The sequence below is a fragment of the Dacryopinax primogenitus genome (assembly GCF_000292625.1).
Source record: "Dacryopinax primogenitus strain DJM-731 SS1 chromosome Unknown DACRYscaffold_23, whole genome shotgun sequence".
In the NCBI taxonomy this organism is placed as follows: Eukaryota; Fungi; Basidiomycota; class Dacrymycetes; order Dacrymycetales; family Dacrymycetaceae; genus Dacryopinax; species Dacryopinax primogenitus.
Genome location: NW_024467220.1, coordinates 271,641 through 294,393, shown reverse-complemented (window position 1 = coordinate 294,393; position 22,753 = coordinate 271,641). Strand labels below are relative to the sequence as shown.

Below are 22,753 nucleotides of genomic sequence, written 5' to 3'. Positions count from 1 at the left end.
CTTAGTCATGTCTCTTGACCAAGCAATGAGCTGGTGCCCTGACAGTGGGCAAGAACAGGATAGGAAGACTGACAACTTACTCCATGAACATCACAAAGTATGCAAGCAAAAGACTCATGCAAAACATATGCATGGAGGCATGCATGATGCAAGACCTCCATCATGCCCAAGGAGATGGCCAATTGAGGTTGATCTGGGCTTGTGGCAAGGTATCCGCATTCAAGAACATGTGCAAGGAGACTGTTGCCATCATATTGGCAATGAAAGGTATGGCTTTGAACCCCTACAAGTGCTTGTAAGCATGGTGAGAGCAAGATGAGGCTCCTTGTGTGCATACCTTGCCATGTGAGCAGTTTGATATGTGCACCTCCTTCTTCACCTCCTTCTTCCCCATGCTCTTGCTCAGGACCTAGTGAAGTATCCACACCACCACCATGCTCATGTCACCACTGCAAGTATGCATTGACAAGAGCAGGAACTTGGGCTTGCCAGCGGGCATGATTAGTGCCTAGCTGGCAGGCATGTGTGCCTGCTCCTGCTTGGTGCCTTGGTCTTGTCCAATGTTTCTGTCTTCTGCACAACTGCATGAGACTCATACTAGAAGATCATGCCTGTAGAGATGCACCTGCATGAAAACCACATGGATTTGACTGTGTTCTGCTCTTGCTCTTCTTGCTCATGATCCTCATCCTTGGCCATGGTCATGATAGCATCTTCATCTCCTTCACCAAAACTCACAAAGTGATTGCTTGATGTAGGGTGCATGCCATGAGAGCCAAGCAGCTGAGAGAGAAATGTGTTGGCTTGTGCATCTGCAGGTGCTGCTGAGAATGGGCTAAGATCAAGATCAAGGTGGAGGCCAAAGGGAAACTGACCTGCATGCCATCAAGCATGCTCAAGTTCTTCTTGCTCCTGATGAGCAGCCATGGCCTTGAGCATGAGCATGTGGTGCCGAGGCTGAGCTAAAAGCCCAGTCTCCATGGGCAAATCTCCCACAGTAGAGGACATGTTGTTGGCTTGTCAATAAGGTTATCCTGAAGTACACTGAGGTTCATCATACCATGAACTGGCTTTACGGTTGTGACTGATGCCTTATACAAGCCCAGGTGTGCACTTTGTGAGCTTGAACTTGGGGCAAACTTGCTCCCAGTGCATCCAGCATATGAAGATGTGCCAGTTGCAGTATTCATGGCATCCAGCAGATACAAGTGCAATAACAAGTGAGAAATACAAGGAAGTTGTGTAGCACAATATGAGACTTGTTATGGTAGTCATGCAACTGTGTGTACAGGGTCCAAGCACATCACCAGGCCACATGTGTCTGGATATGTGCTGGATTAGTGCTGGATTAGAAGAACCCCTGGGACACCCACAAGTTTGTGGTAGGGACAAGCATTGCCTTCCCCACATGTTTGTGGAAAGGCATGTCAGGTGGAGGTGGAATTTTCTCAAGGGAATTCCTCTGGTGCCCCCTCCCCAGGGATATTGCTCCCACAATGCCCTCCAGAGGCAAGTGCTCAGAATGCCCTCTCCTTCACATGCTCACAGAACTTGCAGCTTCCATCACATGTCAAGCAGGCAAGAAGGGTAAGCTCAGGGTCCTGTCATTATGGAGTGGCCCCAAACATATCTCAGAGCAGCAAAAAGGGAGAGAAAAAGTTAGAAGAAAAGGAATTGTTTATTGAATCATGTTCTGTTTATTTGGTTCTTCATGTTGATGCATTGTCATGAATATATATATACATTAACTGTGGCAAACAGATACTAGGACCCCTGTAGCATTGACTTGTTCCTGCCCTAGTTTTGGACAGGTGAAAATGCTGTGCGCTATGTGAGCACATGAAGGAGAGGGCATTCTGAGCATTTGCCTCCGGAGGGGCCCGGGGAGGGGGCACCGGAGGAATTCCCTCGAATTTTCCCGGCAAGACATGTTTGTTGGCGTCTAAGACACCAGTGCTCACAGCACTCACCACAACCTTAGTTAGACAAGAACGGTCCCTGCACTGATTTACTGTCAGCCTTACCTTTCGAAATGGCTATTGGATATTGTATCACCTCTTGCTACTACACCTTGACTCGGAGAAAGGTGCAATCGGACATTCCGCTCTTATACACTCGAAACTCTCAATTTGTCCGACTCCTGCAGGCCTCATCGGAAATGTCCCGACACTAGAGCGTCCATTAGCTTCGGATCTTCTACACCCCTTTCTACCAATGCCTCACGTGTCTTCTCGACGTGGTCCTGCTGACATCAACCAGTGCCCCTATCCCTTGCCCCTCTTTGGCGAGTCTATATCCCCACCTTCCCCGCCGACGAGGGAGGTAATACGCCTCCATGAGCTCTCTCTTTGCCCCTATTCAAAACTTGGTGAAGCACGCCTTTTGTCTCATGGGAGAAAACGAGCCTCCGCTCCCGTCACGGGCAGATCTGGCAAGAGCGAAGCAAGCTATACTCGCCCGACACGTTGAGCAACTGCACCAGCCCCGACTCCTATGTGCGCTCGCATTAGGCAATGAGAGTGAGGACAGGAAATCGAGTTCGATTGAGGAAACGAAATCCAAATCGATGAAGGACTTGGTAGGGATAGGCGTGCTTGCGACCACTATGAGGGAGATGGCTGTTTTGCTCTCCCAGTGGACGGGAGAGTGCGGGTTGCAGGTAGAGCAGGCGAAGGCTGCTTATGCTGCTAGTGCGTTCATCCATTCTGCAGTCGAGTTGTCTACCACTGCCGGTACCCCTGGCTGATGACGATGATGATGCCGCTAACTGGATACTGTGCAGAGACGTCCCCGGAGGAGATCCACTGGCCCATCACCCGCTTGGCGCTTATGCAATCCACAGCTATGTACCTGCGCAATCTGGACCGCGTCAAGTTGGCTATTGCTGCGTCGGACGAGGGGGCGAGTGAAGCGCTGAAGGAGTCGCAGAAGGGGATTGGGGAGCTTGTGAGTTACTGAGATTTGTGGGTCGTTTGGGTGGGGCTGAGGGGCTGCAGGCGCGCAGCTGGGGTTTGGAATTTATGGTTCTGTGCGGTAGGCCCTTTCCCTCACTTCTGACCTCACATATCTCTCACGGCTGCAGACCTAGTGGATGTACGTCAACCCCATCCTTCACATGGCATACCTGATGAAGGCAGGATCACCCTCTCTCGCACTGGTACTGGGACGGCCCGTTTTGCGGGGCGTTCTACCCCTCTTTCCCGACTTTCTCTTCCTCCACACCATTCATTCTCCTGGCATTCAAGGTCCTCCCCCCCTCCGTACTCCGTTTGATCCACTAACCGTGTGCAGGGGACGACACCGACCAACGTAGGGGAATGGCTCGTCGACCTCGATTTTGCCGCCGCTGTTCCGGCTGCCTCAGCAGGGGAAGGGGAAGGAGTATGCTTTGGCGCTCCTGTGAGTAAAGGGGTTTCCCAGGCGCTGTTCGAGCCGTACGATATTGCGAAAAAGAAGGTTCCGTTTGGTGCGTCCCTCCTCGCTCCTGCATGTGAGGCTGATGGATGAGTGAGGAAGATTTGATCATTGAGGGTTTGAGGGATTTGGCATGTGCGCTCGGAGGAGGAATCCGGAATCCGGTGCCGGTTTACGTTACGGTATGTCTTTCCCTCTTCTCCTGGTTGTGATAGGTCACACAGTTCAAGGGTCATTCCCTGGGCGCCTCCTACGCGACGCTCTTCTACGCCGAGGCACTACGCCGACCTCCGAACAAGGAGCCTTTCGTCCTAGTCGACCTACATACGTTCGGCGCTCCCAGAGTCGGCCTCTCCCAATTCGGCCTCTCCCTCTGCTCCCTCGTCGCATCACGCAACGTCCACACGTGGAGAATAGCCAACACCGGGGACTTGGTAACATCCGTCCCGCCCGTGGTTAACGACGCCGGGCAGGAGTTCGAGCATATGGATTGTGGCTTGCGGGTAGAGAAAGGCAAGCCAAGTATGAAGCTGGAGAGCGAGCTCGGGAAGGGGGCGGAGGCGTGCGCAAGGGGAGGGGTCATTGATCATGGTAAGTGGACGTTTTGTTGGAAGGAGCAGTGCTGAGAAAGAGTAGCTTGTGAGAGGTATTGGGAGGCTCTGGGCTCGGCTGCTGGGAGGGGCTAGGGGCTATTGGGATCATTGTATTTAATGCAGATATGTTTATTATGCTCTCCTGTCATGGCCGCTTTAATTTATGAGGGGCGTAAAAATAGTCACATTCAATCGGTTAATTGTGCAGTGCCACGCCGAATATAGTAATTTCACATGCAGGACCCTCACTCACGCGATTCATTCTCTGTTCTCTCACTCTCACTAGTACTGCCATGCCACCGCCTGTTCTAATTCAAGGTGTACGTGACACTGCCCCGGCTCACGGTGTCCTACTCCTCTTCCTGTCGCCTCCGGGCCAGGCCCGGGGACGTCGACTTCTGAAAAGACGGCCGGAGGACCGATGGGCTTATTCTCGTAGTTGCATGCATTTGCGCAACATCTACAGACAAGTGAACAGAAACATCGCGCTGGTTTCACTGACGCTTTCTATGTCACATGCGAGAATAAGGTGGCAGTGACAGTGTCTTCTTCTCATTCTGGGCAAACAAGGACGATTGCGGGCGTCAAAGGCACCCACATTCAACACAATCACTATTAGCTCAGCTCAGCGAGAGCGTTCTCGCCGGATTATCACGCCAGCTTGCTTTCTGGAATGACAATCGGATGCTGTGTTATAGGAGCTCGGCACAGAGGAAGGATGACCAGAAACTCTGTGGTACTCGAATCTCTCAAATAGTCCAACTCCGGCAGGCATCATCTCGCATGTCCCTCTGCTACAGCCTCCTACCAGCTCCGGATCTTCCTCATCCCTCTATACCAAAGCTTACATGCCTCCTCGGTGTGGTCCTCGCCCCTGTTTCTCTCTTGTTTCGCGATTCTATACTCCTTCCCCCTGCCCGTCCCTATTTCCGTCTCCCCGACTGGCTATAAAACCCGTCCATGATCCCCCTCTTTACCGTACTCTGAACTTTGTGAAGCACTTCTTTTGTATCATGACCGGAAAACAGCCTGCGCACTCGTCTCAAACCGATCTGGCAACAGTGAGGAAAGCTATCCTCGCCCGACACATTGAGCAACTGCATCAGCCCCGAATCCAGGATGCGCTTGCATTAAGCAAGGGAAACGAGGAAACGAATGCGAATTCGATTGGGGCAGCGAATGCGAATCCGATTGAGGAAACGATTGCAAGTTCGATTGAGGAAACGAATGCAAGTTCGATCGAGGAAACTAATGCAATTTCGATTGAATCAATGACTACAACTTCGATTGATGCAACCGCGGCTTCCATTGGGAACTTTCTCGGGATAGGCACGATCGCGATTGGCCCGGAGCAGAACGCGGCTTTGCTCTCCCAGTAGACGGGGGAGAGCGCGTCCCTGATAGAGGCAGCGAAGGCTGCTTATGCTGTTAGTGCGTGTTTCAGCTCAGGAGTCGGTTGCCGGTTGCCTGCCGCGCTGATGGCTGAGTTTCTGTTGTTGTTGATCCCGCTGACGTTGATGCTACAGAGAACTCTCCGGAGGAGATAAAATGGAATATCACCCGCATGGCGCTTATGCAATCCTCGGCGATGTACCTACGTAACTTCGACAATGTCAAGCAAGCTGCTGCCGGGTCGAACGAGGGAGCGAAAGACGGGCTGCAGGAATCGCAGCAGGGGATTGAGGATATTGTGAGTTGTTCGGTTTCAATTGTGGCTTGATTAGGATGGGATCTGAGGGGCGTAGGCGGGGACCTGGGGAATGGTGTTTATGGTGTTGTGTGGTAGGCCTGCTTGCCTCTTCTTCTACTACAATATCTTAACTGACGATGACAGATCTTGTGGATGTACGTCACTCCCATCCTTCATCTCGCGTGGTAACTGATGGAAGCAGGATCACCCACTCTCCCACTGGTACATGGAAGGGCCGTTTTGCGGGGCGTTCTACCCTTCTGCCTCATCTTCCTCTGCGCCCTTTATCCTCCTGGCATTCAAGGTCCTCCCTCCCCTCTACCCTCCGCTTCGTCCAGCTGACCGTGTATAGGGGACGACACCAAGCAACGTAAAGGAATGGCTCGTGGACCTGGACTTTACGGCCGCTGCCTTCGTCTCGTCAGCAGGGCAACAACCAGACGTATGCTTCGGGGCTCCTGTGAGTCAAGGTGTCTCTCAAGCCCTGTTCGACCGGTACGACATCTCGACAAAGAAGGCTCCTTTTGGTGCGTCCTTACTTTGTTTCTGGTGCATGAGGAGCTGATGGAGGCAGACTTGATCGTTGAGGGTTTGACGGAGTTGGCCGGTGTGCTCGGAGGGGCAAATGGGAATCCGGTACCGATTTACGTTACGGTACGCTTTTCCCCTTTTCCTTGCCTGTTATATCTCACACACATCAAGGGTCATTCCCTAGGCGCCTCTTACGCGACGATCTTCTATGCTGAGGCACTGCGCCGATCCACAAGCGAGTATCCTTTTGTCCTAGTCGACCTACACACGTTTGGCTCTCCCCGTGTCGGGCTCTCCCAGTTCGGTCTCTCTCTCCGCTCCCTCGTGGCATCACGCAACGTCCACACGTGGAGAATAGCCAACACCGGGGATTTGGTAACATCCGTCCCGCCCGTGGTTAACGACGCCGGGCAGGAGCTCGAGCATGTGGATTGTGGCTTGCGGGTAGAGAAAGGCAAGCCTAGTACGAAACTTGAGAGCGAGCTGGGGAAGGGTGCTCAATGGTGCGCGACGGGAGACGTCATCGGCCATGATAGGTGGTCAGTTTTGCTGATATGAGAAGAGCTGAAAATGGGTATATAGCGTGTGAGAGTTATTGGGAGGCTTTGGGATCGGCTGCTGGGATGAGTGAGTGATGATTGGGGATTGTGCAGAGTGTATTTAATCCTGCTATGTACTTATGCTCGTCCTCAATGACACACTTAAACAATGAGATATGATTTTCCACATTTAATCACATGCAATTCATAATGTATTATGCACTGCCACTCCGTATATGGTAATTACACATGACACGGTCAAAGGCGCACGACACTGTTCACTTTGATCTCTCACTCTGACTACCATGCCATCTCCTCAATCATCAGCACGTGACACTCCCCCACCTACAGCATCCTCTCTTCCATCTTCATCCTCCTCCTCCTCTTCCTTCCTGACCACCACCCCAACACCCGTCCTCCGTTTCCTCACCGCCTACGGTCCTCTCATCCACGCCCTCTCATGGGCGAGGGACGTTTACCTCTGGAAAGAAGGTCGGAAGAGCGATGCCCTCATCCTCCTTGTTGGATGGTGGGGTCTGTGCTGTGGTCTAGGGGCGTTTATTCGGTACGTCTGTCTGCCAATCCGTAGTTAACTAACTACTGACGGCGGACGTAGGTATGCCCTCCCCCTGGTGTTGTTATACTATTTGCACCCCGTACCACTGGACGTCACCATCCTCTCCCGTATCCTGCTTCTCAACATCCCCGCCCCTCCCCCGACCGTCCAAAGCAGGAAATCCGCCTCCCCAGCAACACTCAGTAAGACTCTTTCTCTCCTCTCCCTGCTCCCGCAGCCTCCAGTACTCTCCCTCTCCACGCTCAGCTCCGGAAGTCAGAAGCTAGAATGGGCAAAAGCACTCCGAGCAGTAGGGATTATCTACCCTTTCTGGCTGGTGTTCACCTACTTCGTCCCCATCCCCATCCTCTTTGCCCTCGCAGGCACCCTTCTCCTAACCTGGCATGCACCCTTCTCTCTCGCCACCCGCCAGATCCTCCTCTCCTCCGGCCTGGTCCAGTACGCATTCGCGCGCGCCTGGGCGCTCCTAACGGGTAGCCACGTGCCCCTCGCCCCTCTCCCACCGAAGAAAGACAGTCCGAAGATGTTCAAAGTCTCCTTTGGGGGGAAGGACAAAGCTGACGAGGAGGGAGAAAAGCTGGGGGAGATGAGCGTCCCGCCTATGAGGTTCAGGTTTGACGTCTGGGAGAATCAGCGTTGGTGGATGGGTTTGGGTGCGTCCATCTTTCTCTACGGGACTCAGCCTTGCCAACCCTTTGCATTGTAGACTGGACGACTGCGCTCCTCCCTTCCGACCCGGCGCCATACACTACTGCCCTGCCCTTGCCCTGCCCCTCCGCACCAGCCCCGTCGCCCAGCACGCTCCCCCTTCCCTCGCCCTCTCAGACCGTCCTCCCGCACCCCTCCTCCCCCGACCTACAGGTAGTGCGCAAAGCACTCTGGACATGGGAGGACCCGGACTGGCGCGTCTTAGTCCGGAAAGAGGGAGGTGGGGTGGAGAGCTTGCCCTTGCAGTTGCCGGAGCTGGAGGAGGGAAAAGGAGCCAAGGGGCGTGTGGAAGAAGTCATCAAGCGCGCTAGGGGACGGACGGGGAGTGTCATTGACCCTCCGGCGAGTGCTGGTGCAGGCGCTGCTACGGCTGGTGTGGGGGAAGCGCAGCATGTGGAGGATGAAGACGAGCCTGGGTCTAGGAGGGAGGACACGGACGAAGCGCTGGAGACGGACGAGAATGGTTGGGTGTATTGTGATAATAAGTGGCAGGGAAGGGGGAGTAAAGGCGGGATGGGCAAGGTTCGTCGTCTTTTGCCTCTTCTTCCTGCCTCTCCCTGCCCTCTTTCCCCCCTCTTCCCTGGTTCGCACTCCGGCGTATGAAATAAGACTAATGCGTTTGTTTAGTATACTAGAAGCAGACGATGGACCCGAGTCGCCCTGTGTCACGAGACAGTCGAGATCGTACGCGCCGCTCCCGGCGTCCGAGTCCCATCTTTCACCACAAGCTGCAGCGCCCACACCCGTCCAAGCAGCAGTACGATCAACAGCTCTAGCAGCGGCCCGAACGCCAATGCAGACAAGCAGTGGCCGGCATCGCCCAGTCTCCCTATACCTTCCCCGGCGCATGCTACTCCTGGCTTTCCCGCTGCGGCTAACTCTGGCTATCCGACTTCGGCTACGACGCCGTACAACCTCTTCTCGGCATTTACCCAGCCCTCCTCTCCGTCTATCTCTCAACCCCAAGTCCAAGTCCAAGTCCAGCCGCTACCTCAGAGTCAGACGTCCCCCTCACCAACGGCAGACCCCTGGGCGCGGGGCGAGCTCGAGCCTCCGCCCGCTGTGCACCGGAGGAGGGAGAGCGAGGACCGGCCGACGAGAAGGAGCTTGGACGTCTTTCCCCCTAACTCTGGGGCTGGAGGGGGGGAGTGGAGGAGGAGAGATAGTTTGGATGCATATGCTCTAGGGGGCGGGAACGGGAATGGTGGAGGGAGTGGGAATGGAAATGGAGGTAACGGGGGTGAGGGGCATGAGGAGAGACAGGGACTGAGAGCGAGGCTGAAGGGGGTTGTTCAGAAGGGGACGTAGGGCTGTAAGGTGGTGGAAAGAAGGTGAGTATGTACTATATATAGCTTGCACTTGCGTTTGCGTTTGCGTTTGCGCTGTTGTTGTTCTTGGTCTTAGTATTTATTCTTTTGGATGAGATTGGTGTGCCCAGTTACTCTGAGAGGGGTTTGAGTTCGAGCGTATCTGGAACTCGTGCGATCCTACATTCATGAGAACGGGTGGTTTTCCAGCTCCACGGACATCTTGAGGCTCGAACGCTGACGCACCTGAACTGACACCCTTTTCTCACACCAGAAGCTATTCCGAGGTGCTGGTCATGAAGAAGTTAGAAGTCAGAAGTCAGAAGTCAGAGATCAGGCCACATCAGGCCGTTGCCAGCGTGCGTGGTCTCAACCACGCAAGAATTCATATAGATGTACTGGCAGCGAAAGGCCAACACGGTGTCGGGATCCGGTATGTTGATTGGACCGGACCGGAGATTAGGAGATTAGGATAGGGGCGTGGTTCAGTGGAAGACGCTGGTTGAACCATGTCCATAGGTGGGAAAGTGTCCAGCCTCAGGTGGGTTATTCGGGTTCAGCCCGGGGGTCTGCCCTTCATCGAGCTCGTGAGTCAAAGTGCTCCGAACGTTCAGAGTTCACTACTTAGGGTGCTGTAATTGAGACTCCGCATGTTGATAATTAAACAACAATGTTGAGTTGAACAAGAATGGAAGTCAAGTGGAAACGGAAGCAGTCGGAATACCAAAGAACGTCGGAGAATCAGCTGGAATGCCTCCACCTGGCCTGTATAACTTGAAGACAGGGATCGCCACAGCCTAATCTAGCCAATCAATGCCCGGATAGTCTAGCGCTTGACGACAGGCAACCCTACTGATGTGATTTATTACATTTATCGCCCGCATCAGAGAATGGTGGCTTGTAGAGTGAGAATGCGCGCAGTCTGGGGTCCGAGGAAGGTGTAACGTGATTGGCTTAACGGGAGTGTGCCCACATGCGGGAGCCCCCGCTATGTTTGGGTTGTATCCGCTACATGTGCAACAGGATTGCATAAGGACATTGCAATTAAACCTAGGAAATCACGTAGGGACATGAGCCTACCGCCAGTGACTCTTCTCTTATAACAGGCGCCCGACTCGCGTTGCATACCGATCTCTCTGACACTCGTACTTGCTAGGTGGGGATATTTGTCCAGGAGAAGCTCTCGGTGAGTCTCAGCTTTTGTGGGGAGAGCATGGGGCGACGCGTTTTTGAGCGCGTGTCTCGTTCGTCGCGTTTTTCTGAGAGATGGGGGAGATTTGTGGCTACAACGGTGTGGACCACGGTCCAGGTGGCAGCTTGATGGACAGCTGTGATGGACTTGATCCATCTTTTGCGAGATGTAACAGTGGGGAGCCGCGCTACTAGATGCGCCAGGTGACCATGTCCACGATATGTCGAGCGCGTCGACACATGAGACGTGCACAGAGCGTGTACAATGTCTCGCTTCCATGACGTCGGCCGATGTCTCGCTTCACTCTTTCATGTCTGACGCGTCGTTCTGATCATCTTCCTCAGAGCGCGTCATCCTCCTTCATCCTCTTACGGATCTCTCCGATCACCAGAGCAACATCTCCAGCAAGCATGGACGTACTCCATAACGCGCTTCGATTCGTGACTGGACTGCCCCAGCCTGTAGTACCCGCACCGATTCCCAACGACATCTTCGAGCATCTTCCCTCTCTCCGAACGGTACGCAAGCGAGGTCGTCGAGGGTATGGCTTGGACAGCAGCGAGGATGGGCGAAGAGTCACTCGGGCAAGGGCACAAGCGGCTCCAGTTGTCGCTACTGCTCCTGCACCAGCAGCGACGGGCGCGCAGTTCGCGTTCAACCCTGTTATCCCTCAAGCCGCTGTTGGAATGAGCAGGACGCTTAGCGCGAATGCGGAGCAGCAGCGGGTGAGAGAGACGCAGAGGGGGACGCCGAAGAGGAAGAGGATGACGTACGTGTTCGCGGTCGTGCATGCACATGTTTGATTGATGGAAAGAACAGGAGACGGACGAAGGCTGCACCTAAACCGAGATTAGACATCAACCAGCTGCCTGATGATGTTATTTACCGTATCATGCACGAGGTCGGCAGGCTCGATCCAGCCTTCGGTCCCAAAGCCCTCTCTGTCTGCCGGTAGGTGCACCCATTTTCTTGCCGATGGGAGACTGACCTTCCCAGTCGATGGAAGCTCATATCCCCTACCGTCCCCTCTCTCTGGTCACATATCGTCATCTCCGGCCCGAGCTCTTTCCCCCGCGCAGCCCAAAACCTCAAACACGCCGAAGGCAGCCCCATCACCGTATATCTACGCAACCTCAGCCTACAGGAAGTGCGAAACGACCAGTACTTCTTTCATGGCGCGGTGCGGCTTGTTGAGCCTCATCGGCAGTGTATGACGAGCTTGACGATCCGGACGCACTCTGTTTCTACGCTGAGGCACGCGCTTCGGGAGTTGGTGGACAAAGAGACCGTCGCGCTGAGAACGCTCGATATCAGCATATGTACCCCCGTGCCTCAACGACCAGACTCGGCGTTGCTCACCCACCGAATGCCCCGGTCCATCGAGACGATCCGTTTTGACCGTGTTATCCTCACGCATATCGGCTCGCGCCGACATCTCCGGAACTTGCACATCTCCCGCCCGGAAGCGTGGACGAACAACCTGCGTACACTGCGAACGCTCGCAGCTGTGTATCCGTATCTTCGCACGCTAAGGATCGACAACTGGGGAAACCAGTTGATACCAGAGCCGTTTGATGGGGTGAGGGATATCGTATGGACCGAACTTGAGGAACTGCGCCTGTGGAAATGCCGATCGGACAACGTCGTCCTCTTCTTGCAACACTTTGCTTCTGTTAGCCTGACAACGGTCGATATCGCCCTCAATTCCGTACCGTACCAGCAGAGCGAGAACGGCTACCAAGAGCTGCACAATAGCGTCCTGCGTGAACTGCATAACCTACAGACGTTCATGATCAGTTCGAAAGAAGCACGAAAGAACAGCAGGAAAGGCGTACGAGCTCTATCGCTAGCAGGCATGCAGACGAACTTGTGGGAACTGTTCATGCTCCTCCGATCCTGTACGGGCATGCGCACCCTCGCCTTCACCCATTGTAACATCACGAACGACACGCTGAACTGGCTGAGCAACCCAGCGATGAGCGCCTCCTGGCTCTGCCCCGAGCTGGAGCGGCTCAAGATCGAGGAATGCGCCGCTGTTGAAGGGTACGCTGTACGACAGCTGGCGTTTAACCGCTGGCTAGGAGCGGAGAACGAAGGGGTGAAGCAGTTCCAGGAATTGGGAATCCGGTGTTGCTCAAGAGTGAGCGTGGAGGACGTCAAGTTCTGCAGGCTGCGAGTGCCAAAGGTCGACTTCTCCATTTGAGAGTGCTTGAAAGGTAAAGTGTTCAAACGGCAATAGAATTTCGGACATGAGGTATCCGCACATTCATACTTTGGCCATTTATTTTTGGTATAACAAAATTGGAGTGCTGACTCCTTACGATCTTACTGTAACTTCCTCAGCATTTATCACTTCACATTGGCATTATTGTACATACTTGCATTTTACCCCCTTCGTTTGCATTTTATCTTTATTCCTTTATTCTTGATGTATTATCACGAAATAGAACTGATGACAGAAAGTTGTATGGCGCAGAGTCATACTCATACCCTGACACCTGTTCCTCCTCACTTACCTCTTGACCATCTGGCTGCACGCCCCCCAGGCTGAATCCTGTCTTGGCTCAACGACGACTTGACGATGGTGTCGCTCTCCAAGGACAAGAAGTGTTCGATGTGCTCAGATACACAAAGAGACGGTGTGCCGGATGAGCAAACCAAGTGACCACGGCGCTCGTTGAAGCACGTCGAGAGGGAGCGGAAGTCAGCATGCAACTGCGAGTCCAGGGGGGTATATCGTCGTCCACCATGACGAGTAACGCAGTCGAACGCAGGGTCAGCGGAACCCGACTATGCTCGCTGCACTCTTCCTTGTCTCTCTAGCGGCTATATCCGTCGTCCAGTCTTCAACTTTCCCCTCAGGCTGCGCCCCACCTACGTGTCGTGCCCTTTCAACATCACCTGGCTGCATCCTGCTACCAACATCAGCTCTCCCGAATCAGCCTGGATACAGGGGCGCAAAGCTGTCGTCACTGCCGCGCTTGAGGGGTACAGTACCTCGGCGCTCTCATATGGGAGGGATGCGATGTGCAGGGTTATGTGACGAAGTTGGAGGCTTATGCGGAGAATGTGCCTGTTATCAGTCTGGCTATGAGTGGGGGAGGGTCAGTCGCTACATTCACTGGTGTGTAGTCAACTATAGAAGAAGATTACAGCTGACGACAAATAGGACTGGGTATCTTCCAAGAGTTCACTCCCATTACCCACCAGCTCGCCCAGCGCATTGGCGGCCTGCTCCAATCACAGACCTACAGGCGGCTCCTACCCGGTCGTCTCATACAGCGTCTCCGGTTTCCCCACCACTGCCAACCTGCTGCTCGCCCGGCACCCATCTGTCAAGCCCTATTTCCCGGGGGACAACGCTAGCGTCATCAACGATTATGAAGATACGATATTTGAGCAGATAGGGGAGAAGGCGGCAGCGGGATTCCCCGTCGCTTGGCGGATTATCTGGTAGAGCAGTGTCAAGTGAGACTGTGCCTGGGGCGATGTATGGCGCGAATGTCACTTGGAGCGGAGTAGCCCGGCTGGCAGCGTTCAAGAACTTCTCTATGCCGTTCCCGCTTGTGGAGAATGTGGTGGTTGACCCCAAACCTCCCAGTTTCGAGAGCGTGCTCATCCCACGTCGAACTCGACCATCGTGAGATCTTCCTCAACCTCTGCTGCCTGAGCTCACACGTGCTCTAGATCGAGTCCGGCCCTTTCGAATGGGGTACATTGCAAGGCAACTACAGCGGGTTCACGTTTCCGAAGGCGGGCAGACCATTCCTCTCGCTGGGGTGATGCAACCTTCTCGCAAGCCGGACTTCATCATCGCCTATGACGCTAGTCAGGAAACAGACTACGGCTGGCAGAACGGCACCAACTTGCTGGATACGTACACCTGAGCCGTGCAGCACTGGGTCCCGTTCCCGAAGGTCCCTACGGCGGCGACGATGCTCAACCGGGGATATTCGACCAGGCCTACGCATTTCGGCAGCACGAGGAAAGACGCGCCGCTTGTGCTGTACATCTCTAATGCACCGTATTCGACATACGCTGATTACTCGTTTATCGAGAATGCGCTTCCGGACTTCCAGGTGCAGCAGGTGCTGCTTAACTCATTCAACCTCGTTACCCAGGGAAAAGGTACACTGAACGGCGACTTCCCGGAATGTCTCGGGTGCGTTTCCTCTTTCCTGCAACATTTGAAGCACTGCTAACAGGCCTACAGTGCGCAGCCGTCCAGCGTTTTATTGAAAGGCTGGGCTGGAACGCACCCCTTAGTGTCAGACATGCTTTGACAAATACTGCTGGGATGAGGTGGATGACTCCCCACGCTGAATGTCACGCTTCCTTTCGATCCCGAGATGCTGTTACCCCACACGAGACTTCGCGGTTTGGAACCTTACGCACAATTATACTTCTCCTTGAGAAGCACAGAACTTGGGCGGCCCATTCTTTATGGGTGATTGATTGTATTCGATTGATGTTATGAGCAATTGTGCTGATGTAATTGTCTCTTGGTAACGAACATGGATTTCCACCAGAACCCTTCCGCCGTTATCGCCGATGATAAATGGCTGAAAGATACGGCGATTCCTAAGAGCCGACGTCGGTTTACACGAAGGAAGTTGACACGACAAACTCACTTAATTGACGGATATGTTTCTAGCCGTCACTTGGCGTAGAAGATGTGCAGGATGACATGGACATAGGTTCATGGGTGAGGAATGCAGAACGCGCGTGTTCGAAGTTCCCATGCCTCCGTGAGGAACGACGATGGACAACGAAGGATATACGTTTGGCCCTGATCAATGAGCGTGATCCAGTCTGACTCTCTCTGGCGGGTATAAGAATGGGGATGTCCTCGACAGCTAAAGTCTAATCTGCTTGCTTTTGCCCTTTACTTCATTATCAATCGCTTATCTTGACGATCATGTCTATGTGGGCTCCCGCTCCTCCTGCTGATACCCCTCTGGGCGAATACCGCGTACGTGTCCTCTCCTGGGTACAACACCCAACCTCATCTTATGACAGCTCCTCTCCCCCTCGGCTGGTGTGCGCGTCTCCCCCCTCTGCCTAGGGGGTATGTCCATCGGCGACGCCTGGGGCCAGGGGATGGGGGACGGCGTCGCGCTCCAAGGGGCGTTCGAGACGCTAGACTTGTTCTACAAGAGCGGGGGCAACTTTATCGATACGTCGAACAACTACCAGGACGAGCAGAGCGAGAAATGGATTGGGGAGTGGATGAAGGCGAGGAAGAATAGGAACGAGATTGGTATGACCTGCTTTCTGTTAGCTAAGTGAGTGGGAACTGACAGCCTCACAGTGCTGGCGACCAAGTTCACGACGAGTTACCGCAAGCTTCGCAACACGGACAAGATCCATGTGAACTTTACCGGAAACAGCAGCAAGTCGCTGCACGTCTCCGTGAGCACTCCCTCCTTTCCCCCCAACTCTCGTCTAACGGCGCGAGTACAGGTCGCCGACAGTCTCGAGAAGCTCCAGACGACGTACATCGATCTCCTCTACGTCCACTGGTGGGACTACACCACCCCCATTCCCGAACTGATGCAATCGCTCAACTCCCTCGTAGCAGCTGGAAAAGTCCTCTACCTCGGGGTGTCCGACACGCCCGGCACGCCCCCTTTCTCCTCTCCTCCCCTCTCCCTTCCTGCACTAACAGCCCTCAGCCTGGGTCGTATCCAAATCCAACCAGTACGCGCGCGATCACGGTATGGCCCAATTTGTCGTTTACCAGGGCAAGTGGTCCTGCCTCGAACGCTCGTTTGAGCGGGACATCCTCCCCATGTGCCACGCGGAAGGGATGGGCCTCGCTCCCTGGGGCGTGATTGGCCAGGGGAAGTTTAGGACCAAGGCCCAGCTTGAGGAGAGGCTCAAGCAGGGAAGCATGCGATGGGGTTCGCAGACTCTTACCCCGGAGGAGAAGGCTGTGAGCGCTGCATTGGAGAAGGTTGCGGAAGAGGTTGGCCAACCGGGGTATGTGTTGCTCATAGATGCTTCAAGCGACGCACTAATATCTTTATTCACGCGCAGAAAACTGGCAAATGTGGCCATCGCTTATGTCATGCATAAGCAGGCATACGTGTTCCCCATCATCGGAGGGAGCAAGACGAAATATCTGTTAGAAAACATCGAGGTCCGTCGTGCCTTTCACCTGTTCTTCAATCACGTCGGCTAACGTTGAACAGGCACTCAAGATCCAACTCACTCAAGAGCAAATCGACTACCTCGACAGCGCGATAGAGTTCAAGCCTGGGTTCCCGCATGATTTTATCGGCCCTGATCCGGCGCTGAGCAACGGGGTGTGCAAGAACTTCTTGCTGAACTCTGCTGCGAGGATCCATTATGTAACTGCGCCGAAACAGGCTGCTGTCTGAGGGGAGCGGCGTCCCGCAAACATTCCCAGACGATGATCCTGTTCGAAGGACAAAACCATTTGATGTCCGCTCTTCGATCAGTGACATAGATACTCGGCCTGAACCGCTATGTTGTGTTGATCGAAAGCATGATTTCCAATAGCAGATAATGTCGATTCTTCAGTGCGGATGAATCAATGGCAATCTGTTCATTAAAATGGGTATCTACGTGATCCGGTCCGACATTTCAGAAATCCAGTTGTTCTTCTAGCATGTTGTTATTCTTCAGCAGGTTGCTTCGCTTCCCGCTCAATCAATAGCTTGGGGCGCCTTAACCCAAGTAAGATCACCCCCCACATTGAGAATGAAGTTCGTGCTCTTCCCGTCCGCCGACATGGCCGGGTCTCCACCAAGGAAGCTCTGAGGGAAACCGATGTCGAATGGAATGGCGGCGTCGAGCAAGTCGATCTGCTCTCGGGTGAGGCGGATACTCAGCGCCTACAATATTTCGTTAGAGGGAACAGACAGTGACGAGGAATGTGCACACCTTGATATTCTCCTTCAGATGAGAGATTTTCTTCCCGCCAATGATCGGGAACACATAGGGCTGCTTATGCAAACAATAGCTAATAGCAACGTTCGCCAAGCTTGCATCGCCGCCAATGTCGTTCGCGACTTTCTCGAGCGCGGCGCTCATTTTCTTTTCATTCTCAGACAGCTCGTTCATCCCGAACCGGAGATTACCACCTTGTTTGATTCGCTGGGCGAGCTGTGCTTGGGTACGTAGCCGTCCGCCGGCGATCACACCCCAGGGAGCGACAGCCATCCCTTCGTGCATGCACATGGGGAGGATGTCCCTCTCAAAGTCACGCTTCATACAGGACCATTCTCCCTGATCTAAGAATATGCGCATATATTAGCAAATCAGGCCACGTATATAAGGTAGGACTCACAGATGACAAACGGCGTCAATGCGTGCGCCCTGGCGTACTCGTTCGCCTTAGTGACGATCCAAGCAGGCGTGTCGCTGATACCCAAGTAGAGCACCTGCCCGCTCTTGACCACGTCATCCAGCGCACGCATAAGCTCGGGGATGCTGGTCGAGTAGTCCCACCAATGGACGTAGAGAATGTCGACATAGCTCGTTTTGAGCTTCTCGAGGGAAGCGCGCAGGGAAAGCACGAGCGACTTCTTGTGATTGCCCGTGTAGTTCACGTAAGTCTTGGCTTTTCGCTCGTGCGTGTTGTAGCCGATCGAGTACTTGGTCGCGATCACTGTCCATTCGACGCGTCAACATTTGGACATCACCCTAATCGGCCAACGAACCTAGCTCATCCCGGTTCTTCTGCTGCTCCATCCACTCCCCAATCCATTTCTCGCTCTGCTCGTCCTGATAGTTGTTCGCCGTGTCGATAAAGTTCCCGCCCGCTTCCCAGTAAGTATCGAGTATCTCAAACACGGCTTGTTTCCCAATGCCCCCACCGAGGATGTCCTTCCACGCATCTCCCAGACTCATTCCCCCCAGAACGAGGGGGGAGACACGTATGCCAGCAGTTGGGCAAAGGATCCGGTGCTCGCCTAGCTTTGTGGGTGGTGCGCGTGCAGGAGCAAACGTGTCGCCCATTTTAGTTTCGAATACAGAAGGAGCTTGATGTTGGGTACTGGAGTTTGGAGGGGATCGAAGTATAGTGTATGGTTGACCTCTCCAAAGAGCAGTTTTATATGTCAGTGGGCAGAAGCTCTTCCCACCCGTTTCTCATTCCACGAGTCTCATGGATCGAACATTCTTGACAGTCGATCTCCTTCCCCATGTCTCGTCTTGGCTGGCGGTGTCTACAAGTCGAGTTGCTTATGACCTTACAAGAGCAGATCTTCCGGGTATAAGTCTTCGATTGTCTCCGATGTGTAGCCCATGCCGATGTTCCACGTCTGCAGGGTTGCAACGAAACTAACAAGCTGCAGGCGGTGTGCTCGGTACATCTGTCCTATCAAATTGCGTTCTTGGGGCATCGTGGAGTACTCAGATGTTTTCTCTAATTCGATCGCGAATATTCGGTTGGTCAATAATTCTCCGAGTTCGGACCAGGAGCGAAGGACGGACGGAAATCGTAGGAACTGGTAGAGTTACTTCATCAGTCATATGAACCATCATCACTATGTTTTGAGGAATGTGACGATCACTCACTCACAATGTTCTGGGTTACATACGTGGGAGAGTTAGTGGGTGACACGGTTGTCATCCAGGATCCACGATAACCAGATGGACAAGTCTTAAGTCCGACCGCGACTGTAGGATTCCGAGATAAACATAAGGTTTGACTCCTTCCCCATGCGGACCCATGCCCGGACCCGAGCGACCCCAGCACCGTTCTTAGGTTGAGATAATATTAATGCAACTTTTAACTGCAGCATAAGTACCAATCACTCTCCCGCTCAATTAAGCTCTTGTAAGAATATTCTTACAAGAGCTGCAATGCATTAGTCTGCAGGATGACGACTCACTCAAGGTCACTGCATGGACGATCACTCCGAACCCTCATAACCGCGCTCTGTCTTAGGCCCACTCTCGATCTTCAATATCGTACATTGCATTACCATATCCGCTTGACCATAGTCCACCGACTCAGCTCCTCCAACTCATACGTCTTCTTCTTTTTCTTCTCTTTCTCCTTCTCCCCTCCACTATAACCCCACAACCTCTGCTCCTCCGGTATGATAACCATGTCCGGTACGACACGCTGATCGTCTTCGGATCTCTCGAGCATCGCAAGCGTTTTCTTGTTATAGGCTTGTTCCTCGACGCTCTCCCCGATCGGGGTACGGTCGACGTTGTTCACTGTATCCTGCTTGGCTCGTTTCTGAAACCCGTCCCTGCGGCGAGCGGCATAGCTGAGCAGACGAAGGCCAAGCAAGACCTTGCACGCCACCGCTCTATGTATACTTAAGCACCATGATTACGACAAACCGATAAAAACGTACGAGAACCAAACTGTTAAGCCGAAGAGTGTCCACCACAGCCAAAGATATGGATCCCGTTGTTGCTGCACTTGCTGATGGAGGATCAACAGCGCCTGCCAAGTAACGCGCAAGAGGACAACAGCGAGCGGTATCGTTGCTAATCCCAGGCGACGTGATACCAGGGGGGAGTGGTCTACGAATGTGTGCTTCCGGGAGGGGCGGAGCGAGATGAGATCGTGGCACAGTACGTCGGTGAAACGGTCGTATACAGTGACGCGGAAGGAGTTGAACTTGCATATAAAGGCATGTTTTAACCAGTCGACGCCAACTTCAGACAGAAGGACTTGAGCCACCGGCTGAGACCACATCTGTCAGAATTTGCTTATTCACAGATTAAGTGTACCCACAGAGATGATTGCCCACATTTGGTTAGACGCCTTGGTTGCGAACGCCTGCGGCAGGACCGAGAATTCCGAGCCACGCATCTCGATCATATTCCGTAGCGCAATTGCAAAGAGCATGATCCCCAGCTGGAAACGTTCCACAATGTCGGCGCACGTGATCTGGAATAGGTTGTCCTTCTCGAACTTCTTGAATACGCTGCCCTTGATTTCCACGAACTGGTTCGAGAGCAATAGCGTGAGCAGGGCGTTGTCGTAGCTGTTGATCGCGACGTTGAGCGATGTGAGATAGTAGATGAGGATCATAGCGTGTGCGCCTACAGGCAGCCGATCAGCCGCTACCCAGGTGGGGAAAGGTCAACAGACAAGAATATAATAGACTCAGAAAGAAATAGCCGGTCGTTCGTATTCGTCGGAGCGTCTTCTGAGAAGTGGTTGGGGCAAGTGTACTTCGAGAGAACAGGCAGTCCATAAGATCCTGACCAAGAGCACAGAGGAGCCTGTCGGCGACCTATGTTTCCTCGATCAGGCTGGCACTCATACACGCAAGGATCCTGCATACTTCGACAGCATTGAAGATGACATAGAGCTTGATGGTATCTTGTCCTCGAATTGAATGATATATGCGACTGGTGTCGCTCCACTGATACAGAATGAAGAACGTGCAGACGACGAGCGCCATCCTGAGTAGATCCGCCTTGGAACTGGGCGGAAGAGGTTTCCAGAATACCTTAGGATGCGGTCTGCTCGGTCGAAGGAAAGATGGAAGAAGCGTTGAATAGACCGCTACCACAGGAGGGCCCAACGCTCGGAAGATCGCAATTACTGATCGGATGGGCAAAATGGTGAACACGTAGAGGAAAGAATCTAGGGACAAAAGGAAACCGAACGTAATCGTCTGCAAGAACTGTTGATCAGCCAGTCGCTATAACAGGTAATGGACTCGCCTTCTCCACCGCTAGCGGTATCATCAAGAAGTTCTCAACCCTTTCCCATTTCATCTCCTGGTGATGGTCTGCATCAGTCGCTAGTAATTCGGCGCGCAGATAATCCCAGATACTGAACAGTTCCTCCGGGCGCTGCTCTCTCGGCATTCGGGTCCTATCGTCATCTCTCCTATGGGAAGCTCTGGAGCCTGAGCGAGAACGACGGTGCAGTTCTGAAGCTGGAGGGAAGCGGCCCGTAGATAGAGCATCTGCAGGGCTAGAATCCCGCGGTGGGTCGGAAGAGAGAATTGGAGAAGGTGGAAGAGACGTGTAAACCTTGATACCGCCGCTTGGAGGCATGTCTGATTCCCGTGCTGGCGACTCCTCTAGCTGTAAAGCACTTCCTTCAATAGGAAAGCCATATTCCTGGCCGACCGGCGACGTTGGTGTCCCCGGCACATCCTCGAGTGTCTCGAAGTGAGGCCTGCGTGCTTCTCCCAGGAAAAATCCAAGAGACTGTCCGCGGAGCGATGCCTGAGACGACGGTCTGTGGCCGAGTTGATGGTGTGGATATCCGGAGTGTGATGATCGACGGGAGTGAGGAAGCGGGGTGAGGGGCGCAGGAGGGCTCAGCAACGGCGAAGTGCTCATGATGAACTAGACAGATCCTTGCATAATAGGTTATTGAATGTTCACAATTGAGGGCGTGAGATGTCGTGGAATACGTCGAGCTCGTCGGCAAGAGACGTGTCTTCGCTGTCGCGTCGCGCCACTAGACGACCTGATCATCCGTCAGGAACACGACAATACCGGACACAGCACAATCCTGTGCTCCCTCATGTTATTCAATTTACCTTCTTAAAGAAGTCTTCGTCTCAGCTCCTCACCGTGTTCCATGCACCATGCCTTTTCGCTCCCCGAGCTCGTGCTCGTCATTGTCGACTTCCTCAGTAATCGGATCTCGGACGTCTACCACTTTGGCCAAACGAGCAAGTCTATATGGGAGGTAGTTGAACCCATTATCTGGAGAGATTCTGCGAACGGTCCAGCGTTAAGAGCCTTGTTGCCGGACGATCTAGCCATATCCGTGAGCATCCTACCTCATTGATCATCACTCTCTAATGTGTCCAAGTTCGGTCTAGCGTCTCGACCTATACAACCTCATGAGTGGACACGTTTTGCTCATTATGGACGGCATATTCACCAGCTTGACCTGATTGAGATGTTATTGAGGAAAGACTCTGTCCAAGAAGTCATTGTCTCCATCCGAAGCCACCCCAATCCCATGCTTCTCATGCCCAATCTTCGATCACTTCACTTGGTGCTATTCCACAGATACTCGATCACTGCTGCCTCTACACTGCTTCAATGGCCACTGTCGATTCTTTGCGTCCATGTAGACATCAGGCAGCATATGGAGCCTTCTCTAATCAAGACACTCGTTTCATCGGTGCGTTCCGGCCCTCACCTCCAAGAACTGCGAATCCTCTTTGAAGGTCGAGTTCTTGTGGATACGTGGAGCAACCTTCTGGATCCTTCTTTCTCGGTATTACTC

General features: G+C 53.4%; 11 protein-coding genes across 11 annotated transcripts; 9 read left to right on the top strand and 2 right to left on the bottom strand.

Annotated features, from left to right (window-relative positions):
* Positions 1-2,298: 2,298 nt before the first annotated feature.
* DACRYDRAFT_119457 (alpha/beta-hydrolase) lies at positions 2,299-4,100 on the top strand (the record flags this gene model as incomplete). Its single annotated transcript, XM_040770795.1, has 9 exons — positions 2,299-2,732; positions 2,783-2,946; positions 2,997-3,033; positions 3,083-3,093; positions 3,138-3,245; positions 3,292-3,466; positions 3,517-3,596; positions 3,645-4,005; positions 4,051-4,100. The coding sequence occupies exons 1-9, from the start codon at positions 2,336-2,338 to the stop codon at positions 4,098-4,100; spliced, it is 1,383 nt and encodes a 460-aa protein (XP_040624238.1). The 5' UTR covers positions 2,299-2,335.
* Positions 4,101-5,020: 920 nt separating this feature from the next.
* DACRYDRAFT_111882 (uncharacterized protein) lies at positions 5,021-5,386 on the top strand (the record flags this gene model as incomplete). The annotated part of the gene is made up of 1 exon (XM_040769304.1): positions 5,021-5,386. One exon carries the CDS (start codon positions 5,021-5,023, stop codon positions 5,384-5,386), a length of 366 nt encoding a protein of 121 aa, XP_040624237.1.
* Positions 5,387-5,571: 185 nt separating this feature from the next.
* Positions 5,572-6,786, top strand: DACRYDRAFT_111881 (alpha/beta-hydrolase; the record flags this gene model as incomplete). The annotated part of the gene is made up of 7 exons (XM_040769303.1): positions 5,572-5,697; positions 5,753-5,789; positions 5,842-5,852; positions 5,900-6,001; positions 6,050-6,224; positions 6,272-6,351; positions 6,400-6,786. 7 exons carry the CDS (start codon positions 5,572-5,574, stop codon positions 6,784-6,786), a joined length of 918 nt encoding a protein of 305 aa, XP_040624236.1.
* A 286-nt stretch (positions 6,787-7,072) lies between these two features.
* Positions 7,073-9,466, top strand: DACRYDRAFT_119456 (uncharacterized protein; the record flags this gene model as incomplete). The annotated part of the gene is made up of 4 exons (XM_040770794.1): positions 7,073-7,332; positions 7,384-7,997; positions 8,051-8,574; positions 8,680-9,466. The coding sequence occupies 4 exons, from the start codon at positions 7,073-7,075 to the stop codon at positions 9,358-9,360; spliced, it is 2,079 nt and encodes a 692-aa protein (XP_040624235.1). The 3' UTR covers positions 9,361-9,466.
* A 1,495-nt stretch (positions 9,467-10,961) lies between these two features.
* Positions 10,962-12,938, top strand: DACRYDRAFT_119455 (uncharacterized protein; the record flags this gene model as incomplete). The annotated part of the gene is made up of 3 exons (XM_040770793.1): positions 10,962-11,320; positions 11,371-11,502; positions 11,548-12,938. 3 exons carry the CDS (start codon positions 10,962-10,964, stop codon positions 12,752-12,754), a joined length of 1,698 nt encoding a protein of 565 aa, XP_040624234.1. The 3' UTR covers positions 12,755-12,938.
* Positions 12,939-13,234: 296 nt separating this feature from the next.
* On the top strand, positions 13,235-14,008 carry DACRYDRAFT_119454 (uncharacterized protein). The gene is made up of 2 exons (XM_040770792.1): positions 13,235-13,675; positions 13,721-14,008. Exons 1-2 carry the CDS (start codon positions 13,344-13,346, stop codon positions 13,956-13,958), a joined length of 570 nt encoding a protein of 189 aa, XP_040624233.1. The 5' UTR covers positions 13,235-13,343; the 3' UTR covers positions 13,959-14,008.
* A 31-nt stretch (positions 14,009-14,039) lies between these two features.
* DACRYDRAFT_111877 (uncharacterized protein) lies at positions 14,040-14,438 on the top strand (the record flags this gene model as incomplete). The annotated part of the gene is made up of 3 exons (XM_040769302.1): positions 14,040-14,191; positions 14,239-14,263; positions 14,313-14,438. 3 exons carry the CDS (start codon positions 14,040-14,042, stop codon positions 14,436-14,438), a joined length of 303 nt encoding a protein of 100 aa, XP_040624232.1.
* Positions 14,439-14,486: 48 nt separating this feature from the next.
* On the top strand, positions 14,487-14,834 carry DACRYDRAFT_111876 (uncharacterized protein; the record flags this gene model as incomplete). Its single annotated transcript, XM_040769301.1, has 2 exons — positions 14,487-14,713; positions 14,765-14,834. The coding sequence occupies 2 exons, from the start codon at positions 14,487-14,489 to the stop codon at positions 14,832-14,834; spliced, it is 297 nt and encodes a 98-aa protein (XP_040624231.1).
* A 473-nt stretch (positions 14,835-15,307) lies between these two features.
* On the top strand, positions 15,308-16,984 carry DACRYDRAFT_25121 (aryl-alcohol dehydrogenase). The gene is made up of 7 exons (XM_040774021.1): positions 15,308-15,523; positions 15,571-15,811; positions 15,863-15,963; positions 16,015-16,171; positions 16,227-16,533; positions 16,591-16,693; positions 16,746-16,984. Exons 1-7 carry the CDS (start codon positions 15,470-15,472, stop codon positions 16,932-16,934), a joined length of 1,152 nt encoding a protein of 383 aa, XP_040624230.1. The 5' UTR covers positions 15,308-15,469; the 3' UTR covers positions 16,935-16,984.
* Positions 16,985-17,222: 238 nt separating this feature from the next.
* Positions 17,223-18,618, bottom strand: DACRYDRAFT_119452 (Aldo/keto reductase; the record flags this gene model as incomplete). Its single annotated transcript, XM_040770791.1, has 4 exons — positions 18,240-18,618; positions 17,867-18,187; positions 17,461-17,810; positions 17,223-17,411 (listed from the first exon to the last, which is right to left on the bottom strand). Exons 1-4 carry the CDS (start codon positions 18,535-18,537, stop codon positions 17,223-17,225), a joined length of 1,158 nt encoding a protein of 385 aa, XP_040624229.1. The 5' UTR covers positions 18,538-18,618.
* An 886-nt stretch (positions 18,619-19,504) lies between these two features.
* On the bottom strand, positions 19,505-21,558 carry DACRYDRAFT_91638 (DUF747-domain-containing protein; the record flags this gene model as incomplete). The annotated part of the gene is made up of 6 exons (XM_040777012.1): positions 19,505-19,844; positions 19,893-20,227; positions 20,279-20,589; positions 20,639-20,783; positions 20,835-21,170; positions 21,220-21,558. 6 exons carry the CDS (start codon positions 21,556-21,558, stop codon positions 19,505-19,507), a joined length of 1,806 nt encoding a protein of 601 aa, XP_040624228.1.
* Between the last annotated feature and the right edge of the window lie 1,195 nt (positions 21,559-22,753).